The sequence below is a fragment of the Atta cephalotes genome, assembly GCF_000143395.1.
Source record: "Atta cephalotes unplaced genomic scaffold scaffold00018, whole genome shotgun sequence".
NCBI classification, from domain to species: domain Eukaryota; kingdom Metazoa; phylum Arthropoda; class Insecta; order Hymenoptera; family Formicidae; genus Atta; species Atta cephalotes.
Window position 1 is genome coordinate 149346 of NW_012130082.1, and position 7968 is coordinate 157313.

Below are 7968 nucleotides of genomic sequence, written 5' to 3' on the forward strand. Positions count from 1 at the left end.
TATATATATATATATATATATATATATATATATATATAAATTAATATATATATATGAAATATTAAAAAATTTTTAATTTCAAGCTGGAAAAAACACATAATTCTCTCTTCATAAGTTTTACGTACTATACAATCAACATGTTCCATCACGGAGCAATTTGTCTCATACATTGCTCCATATTTACAGCTGTAATTTAAGTTGCACTTCAAGCATTCTCCACTCAATTCTACACAAGATATCCCGCTCGGACACAGACTAGCCATTTCCTCCTGCAATTTAATGATCAAATTTGTACTCTCAAATATTATAATGGGGTTATTAATATGGAGTTATTACTTAGATTTAACCCATAATAGGAACACATTTTTTTTTATGATGCTAAAAGAATATAAGAAACTCTTGAAACTCGTAAAAGTTTTTTTTATTAATTTGATTTTCTTTAAGAATTACTACACTTGAACTTAGCATGTAGTACAATAATTAGTCTACATGAATAAAACTGTGAAAAATAAGATGATAAAACATAAAATTATTTCAAATTGTTATATTATTTAAAAATTAAGAAAATATCCCAGAATCTCATCAAGATCTACTGTTCTAGTAATGGATTAAAGAACTTACCTTTTTGCTGCTATAGGCTGGTGTTGAGTTTACATTAGCTTCTTTTAGAGCATAGCTAGTTGCAGTGCCTGCAACAATTGAATCAAATTATAAATGCATGTAAAAAAAGAATCAAATACTTCAATGTTTCAACATTAATACAAATAACTTTACCTTTAATACTGACATTTAGGTCTAATTTTTCATTTGCTGATTAACTTGTGATTAGGCTTAATCTAATGATAATGTAAAATTGTATTTTTCTGTCTTTAGTTAATCACTAAACTGATAGTTTTGTAGTGAATAACTTTGAAATTATTAATACAAAACTATTAATAATAGCTAGAAAAATTTTTTTATATTATATTATTATTAAGTGAGGTTAAGTCTAAACCACAAATTAACAGATAATAAAAAGTCAGATCTCACAAACAATTTCACGTAAACAAATTTTTCTTTGCCAGTTCCCAAATTAGAGAACAAATTCACTCACCGTAATCCATACGAGCCTCCTGAACAGAGGTTGACAGGAGTGCCATGAAAAGGAATATCACGTTCTTTGAATTAATCCGAACGACATTCATTCTGCGCGAGAATTCCTCTCACTAGTCGTCGGATGCTTGATTCGCGTATTCGATGTTTCAAGTCTCGACTTTATTATCCAAGTACGTAAAAGAGAAGCACGGCAACGTCTCGTTGAATATTATACACACCAATACACGCTACATACACTTGGCGCCATTACATTGACATTAGACATCTTTCACACACGTTCGACAGCTGTAAGCAGCTCTAAGCTTTAATCCAGATGTGTCACAATTATTCGCCCTCATTGGTTAAATGCGAACTTTTTTAATTATTTTTTTTTCATTAGTATATAATAAAAAATATTTTATATTTATGTATTAGAAATGGTTTTTAAATGGTTGTTAAAATTTTATATTAAATTTTTAACATTTGAGTGTTAATTTAATAAAGGCCTATTTTTTTTCCATAGTTCAGGATTGAATTTTTTTGCATGATTCATCCTTTTTTCTTTTCACATTAGATAGAGAAAGATAAAAGATGATTATAAATACACAAAAAATTAAATGAGAAACAGGCCTATAATATGGCTACTTTTTATTTAAATTATTAATAAAATTATTTTATGTTAAATTAATATTCTACATTTAATATCAAAATAATACAAATCATAAGTAAAAAACAAATAACAAAAATATAATATATGTTTTAAAACGTAAATTTTAAAATGAATGAATAAAACACATGTTAATTTAATATAAATATTAATTTTACTGAAAAAAATATGCTTCCACAGTTTGTTTACCAATTATGTCAGTATTACATATTTAATTTTTTTTACATATATTTGTATTAATTTCTAACATTATTTATTTATTAAGAACAATATTCGGCTATTTCATTGCATTGCAATCATTTTTTGTTATTTTTATTATTAATACATAGTAAACAAAATTTTACATTTATCTATAAGAATGACCTTTATGTTAAATTAACACAAAAATTTAAATGGGTCCCGTTTGGGACTCGTGTAATATATTAAATAAATTTAACACAAAAAAAATCTTTAACAAAACACTAATAATTGAGGAGAAACAATATGGAGCAGCCAATCAGATTTCCTACGTCAATTTTTCACTCGATTTGATTCCTTCTCTCATCGCGTTTTCCACATTTTTTCCGATAATAATTCAAACCAGAATGTCGGAAACATTAACGATACTGAGTGTACCAAAAATGCACGCTGCGTCACGCGATTGAAACCGACAATATATACTCAGTACATGCATGATGTAATAAATGAATACGTGTTTTGTCATAATTTTGACGAGAGGTCATCTTCAAGGCAATTGTGTCCGCAAATACAAAGAAAAAAACAGAAGATATAACGAATAAAAAACAAAAGACGGCATAAGCGATGCGATGCAATGTGATGGAGTCTCGCGTGTATGCTCGTTTCCAACAATCAGCTGACTTCCGGTACCACTGTGAGACGTTGTTAGAATGTTAGCGAGGTGTTTCGGCAGTTTCGCCTGACGGAAGAGTGTCCCTTTTTTTTTCGCGAGACAAAACGCGCGCAAGACATAGTTTCCCTTTCGCGGGATCGCGCAAGTCCTTTTCTGCATTCGGCAGTTCCGGCCGGAACGAAGCGATGTGATCTCCGCCTAACCGCATAACAGAATCGCATCTTTCGAAGATCGAATTCCCTGTGTCGTTACCCGATCTCTAACGGGTGATCTCGTGTCGCAGCACATGGTAAGCGGAATTCCGCGATAACAATCGTCAAATAAGTGAGGAATCTGATTTTTTCTTGTCGAGGAAAAATATCCTCTAGGATCCTTGTTATATCCTTGTTACGTATATATTTTGGTCTGTAGGATGCCGTGTAATACTATCGCTGCCAGTCTCGTCATTAATATGAATCCAGAGGGGAATGATGGGAACAACCAGGGTAAAGCAGAGGTCAGATTGGACGTCGGTCTGAAAAATGACAATCAGTCTGTGGACCAAGATGCTAGAACATCTAAGGTACAGCTAGAAAACGGAGCTGAGGAACAGTTGAGGCTGAATAACAACAGCGGCGAGAGTAATATTAAGCTCGTGCTGCCATCCAAAACCTCCGTTGTGCTTTCCAATGGGACAAACTCCATACAAACCCCTGTGTCTGATAGTGCCAATTTTTTGGAGCAGAACGTTTGTCAAGATGCGAACATATCTTCCATATTTACAAACGCGACCGCCAATATCAAGTCTCAGACTGTAAACACCAATACTGTTAATTGTCAATTGAAGCATAAGACTGTCATGAATGCAAGCTCGTTGAATCTGCCTAAACCCCAGATGCACTTGAATCTATCTTCCACTCAAGCAAATATACACTACAATCATAATTTAGGGCCAGCAGTTCTTAATTCTACTGCAACTACCAGTGCTATGTTACATTCAAGTGTATCTACGTTAAATGTATCAGTAATACCTCCTAATTTATCAACGATTAAATCAAACGATGACATGGATATGAAGAATAATGTGGATTATGCATCTGCCATAGAGAAATGTCCTTCTAAGGTTTCTTGCAGTTCAGATTCTAGTCCAGAAGCAGACTGTTGCTGGACATCAAAATCTTATGGATCTAAACGTGTATTAAATAATATAGGTGGTAGTATAGGTTCAACGAGTCAAGGAACTTGCTCTTTTTTGAGACCTAATATCAATGGCAGTAGAGAAATTGCTGGACCCAGTGGATTGCAGAGAGTATGTTTTCACATATCGATTCTTCTAATTGAATGTTTATACTTTTCACAGAATTTAGAGTTCTTGCTTTTTTAGACTTCACAAAGAGAACAGATAGAACGGATGGATTCTAGTTCTGGAAATGAAGGAGATATGTCTGATGGAGAAGACTATTGTTTCTATACTTATAAGGGAAACAACGATGTGATTCCTTTAGATCAACAAGAAGAATTGAATCAGGATCATGCAGCAAATCAAGAAGCAGAGGGACAGAACCATAGTGGTAGGTCGAGTCCAGAGATGGATTACTTGGAAATGGATTTTGATCCTGGACCTTCTTGCGAACAGGTAAAATATTTGCTGTATTATGAAATCGAGTCGGATTATAATATTTCTTCTGCCCTCAAAGGATACTGGAGATAGTGATTTGGCCTCCATAAATGAAGATATACAAAATATAGCATTAGATAATGTAGAACAAGACCCAGTGCTAAATGATCTAAGTAGTGGAAAAGTCGTGTCTAGACAGGGATTGGTATCAATGCCGCATACTTTAAAACAAACTACACAGCATGTTAATCATACTACTTTCCAACAATGCACAAGTAATCAATGTATAGTAGAACAAAGTGCAAAGTCGACTTATTCAGCTCCATGGATGCCTAGTACTAGTGCTGGAACTGGTAATTTCACGACTATGACTACTCTAACAATTCAAGTTCTAGTCTTATCATTATACAAGATCTTTCACATTATATGAAATTTATAGGAAGATGGGATAGTGCGACACTTTATCGTAATACAGGTTGTCCAGTACGTGAATCATACGGTTATCATAACACAAGTGGTGATCTTATATCGCCTGGTGATAATAGAGATTCGGATTCCGAATTATGGGTTGAGTCTTCAACAGCATCTCTCCCGGACAATTCCAATTTAAATGCCAGGAAGGTTAATCTCATTTCTACGCTTTATCATCGAATAATGGCTAAGAAACTAATGCTCAATAAGCATGCTGCCTTTAATCAAAGTGGTGATTCCAATCTGGTTAATATATTTACTATTAAACAGATTTAAATCATGTTGAACAAACTATGTCTTATTAAATTTTAAACAACATTTGAACAGGAAAATGAATTATGTAACGAACGATTAGATGGATTACCACCAGTTGAAAAAGTAATGCTGTGGAGCGAGCAAGAAGCCACGATGAAGCAAGTTACGCAAATTGGTACCTCCGCCTGTGGTGCTACATCCGCAATTAATGCTTTGGTAATATTCAAGTAGATAGTGTGCAATCCTTTTAATGCTGCAAATGCTTTAAAATATTTGATTAATTAGAAAAAAAAGAATTTTACTAATTGATCAACTAAAAAATGCTTCAAATTGTAACATCAAGTGGATCGTAAATATATAACTTGCAAATTTTTGCAGTAGTTTAGATCGAATCTGTATAAATTATCTATTTTTAGTTGGCCTTAAATGTATCATTTTCGCTGGAAGTATTAGTTAAAGGTGTAAATACGAAATTGAGGGAACTGGGTGTATCGCTACCAAGGTATCTTGTTAGTCGTTCAGTAGCAGGAGCAACTCATAAAGACATAGCACGAGGGATCACTCTGTCCACACATGGTGCAGTTGTAACAAAATTTTTTGCATTTTATCCCGAAAGAAAGGTTTCATTATCTCATTGGTTGCATTATTGGATTTCCAGAGGTGAGAAATTAAAGAATGAATTGTGTTATTCTTTAAACAGATATAATTAAGTGAAAATATATATTATCGAAATGTATAAATGTAAGTGTAAAATATTATATTTTCACATTTTAGGTGCAGCACCAATCGCGACATTGAATTTACAACATTGCGGAGAAGGTTGCGATATACCGGACGCATGGCATCATCAAATGATATTCGGTGTAGGACAAGCTGGTATATACTTAACAAACCCTTTAGAATGTTTGCCTGAACAGGTTTGTATGATCGATATTAATAATACAAAATTAATAATACAAATTATTACCTGAATATAATTATTATGGACTAATTTAATCATAACTCTTTATTTTTGTGATTTTTAGCTCGTATGGCATCAATTAGTTAGTCCTAGTATTTTATTAATAAGAAAAACAGACATTCTAGCACATTGGAATGAAAATACAGATCTAACGCCGCTTGCGACGATGGATCAAAAGTGGCGAAAACTTAATGTTCTTGGTATGTTATATATAATATATATATATATATGTATATATATTTTTTAAGTAGTTTTTTAGTTACAATAATTAAGTTGTAATTTTAATGAAACATATATTTGTGATACAGGACAAGTTGTAAATATGATACGAGAATCAATGAGCCAAAGGCAACAACCTAATAGCACGACTACTGGTGCGACTCACATTCGCATTCCGGCATCTTACCAAGCAGGCATTACGTTGGTCATGTGTGCTAATTCCGCCGCAGCCACCGAATTGTTACATGCAGAACAACTACCATTGCTCTAGTCTCGTCGATCAAAAATTAACAAATCGGACTGGTCCACTTGGTTTATAACAAATTTTATTAGCAAGCCAGCCCATACTCAATGTTCTTACTAATAGTTCATTTATTATTTAAACCAACAGGATGGATAATTTACATTTTTGACATCAAACGCGTTCAAAAAGAATATTGATTAAAATATATTTCAATAGAATATTTCTGTTTTATACATAGTAATATTCAATTATTAAACTACAGAGATATAATATACTTTATAGTATATAGCTTGTAGTCAAAAATAAGCTTACCTTGACAATGTTCATTATAGATATTATTTCTATGAACAGAATACGAGATAAGTGATATAAGTAATTTGATTTTCCATGCTTAATTTTTTTCATTTATATTTATTGGTTTTTTTCTTTAAGAATGTATGTCAGTGATTGCAAGTTTATCTTACAAGTATATCCTGTTAATCAAATGTGTGAACAAAAACGAACATTGTATTTTGTATAAATTTTAATATAGAGTATCTTATTACACGTATTATCTTATGTCGGAATCACGAAGAAATGTTTGTCATAGATATGTTGACGAAAGAAACATTGTGCTGATAAAGCCATAAATATTTTATGTACACATAGATAATGTATAGTCCAACATACTTTTTCCAGTATTTTAAAGAGGTCCTTTCTTTTATAAATCCGACATACTAAAACAATAAGAATTCTTGTTATACAAGGAATTGTTAATATAATCATATGCTATATCTGTTTTCTTTTTAGTCTTACCTTTCTATAAAAGGTGCACGCATACTCGATGTAATAGGAGCGGGATTAGCTTCGTTAAGCTTGAAAACGCTCTCGATACGGGCGATTTCTGTCGAAGTTGTGTCCATGCCACAAAAAGCAGCCCAATCATTTACGACCATACCGGCAGCGATTACATTGCTGCCTCTGTTCACTGTTCCGGTCTAAAATACAATTATCATTTACAAAAATAGAAAATCATAGAATCTTTGTTTGTCTTACCGCAAGTGGCACTTGCAGAAGAGAAGACAATTCGTCTTGCTCTTGAATAGGCATATTCGGATGCACCAAACCACCTTGATTGGATAAAATAGAATACGAACCAACAAGAACATTACTTGCAATAGTTTGTCTAAATACTTCCACATTCAGAGTATCAGCTAAAATTTCTTCAGTTTCCTTCAATTAAAAAAAAAAATTAGAGCCATTAAAATAGTATGACTTCAGTTACAAATTTCTTAATCTAATATAATAGGAGATGCATAAAAAATTTACCTTATCCAAATCTGGATGAACTAAGGCAACATAATCATTACATGCTATAACATTGCCTAGAGCAGAGAGTCTCTCTTCCACTCTCTGTACCTTTACATTATCTGGTAAAGAATTCCGAATGTGTTGTAGTTCTGTATCTGTTGTTGTATTTGGTACTAATAATCCATTCTTGTTCGCTGTATTGTAAAGATAAATATTTGTGAGCAATATATATATATATATATATATATATATATATATATATATATATATTATAATAGACACACTACAGATAATATAAGTAAGTAATATATATTAATATATATTATATTATTTANANANA

General features: G+C 32.2%; 3 protein-coding genes across 3 annotated transcripts in view; 1 reads left to right on the forward strand and 2 right to left on the reverse strand.

Moving 5' to 3' along the window:
- LOC105618682 (TM2 domain-containing protein almondex) overlaps positions 1-1184 on the reverse strand; it is a 2097-nt gene extending 913 nt beyond the window's left edge. The window contains 3 exon segments of the mRNA XM_012200210.1: positions 70-269; positions 622-689; positions 1094-1184. Coding sequence (XP_012055600.1) covers positions 70-269; positions 622-689; positions 1094-1184 — 359 coding nt within the window.
- Positions 1185-3003: 1819 nt separating this feature from the next.
- LOC105618683 lies at positions 3004-6365 on the forward strand. The gene is made up of 9 exons (XM_012200211.1): positions 3004-3879; positions 3955-4206; positions 4268-4541; positions 4628-4905; positions 4987-5130; positions 5331-5574; positions 5689-5831; positions 5940-6075; positions 6184-6365. The coding sequence occupies exons 1-9, from the start codon at positions 3004-3006 to the stop codon at positions 6363-6365; spliced, it is 2529 nt and encodes an 842-aa protein (XP_012055601.1).
- Positions 6366-7038: 673 nt separating this feature from the next.
- Positions 7039-7968, reverse strand: part of LOC105618861 (eukaryotic translation initiation factor 6) — a 2121-nt gene continuing 1191 nt past the window's right edge. Inside the window, exons 3-6 of the mRNA XM_012200394.1 lie at positions 7647-7822; positions 7374-7550; positions 7134-7315; positions 7039-7054 (exon numbers count right to left, since the gene is read on the reverse strand). Coding sequence (XP_012055784.1) covers positions 7039-7054; positions 7134-7315; positions 7374-7550; positions 7647-7822 — 551 coding nt within the window. The remainder of the gene's footprint in view (positions 7055-7133; positions 7316-7373; positions 7551-7646; positions 7823-7968) is intronic.

What these genes read in the sequence shown, in the direction of transcription:
- LOC105618683 (XM_012200211.1), top strand. Translation starts at nt 3,004, where the DNA reads ATGCCGTGTAATACTATCGCTGCCAGTCTCGTCATTAATATGAATCCA. An exon ending in GACCCAGTGGATTGCAGAGA is followed by an intron (nt 3,880 to 3,954) that starts GTATGTTTTCAC and finishes TTGCTTTTTTAG; the next exon opens with ACTTCACAAAGAGAACAGAT. An exon ending in TAGTACTAGTGCTGGAACTG is followed by an intron (nt 4,542 to 4,627) that starts GTAATTTCACGA and finishes TGAAATTTATAG; the next exon opens with GAAGATGGGATAGTGCGACA.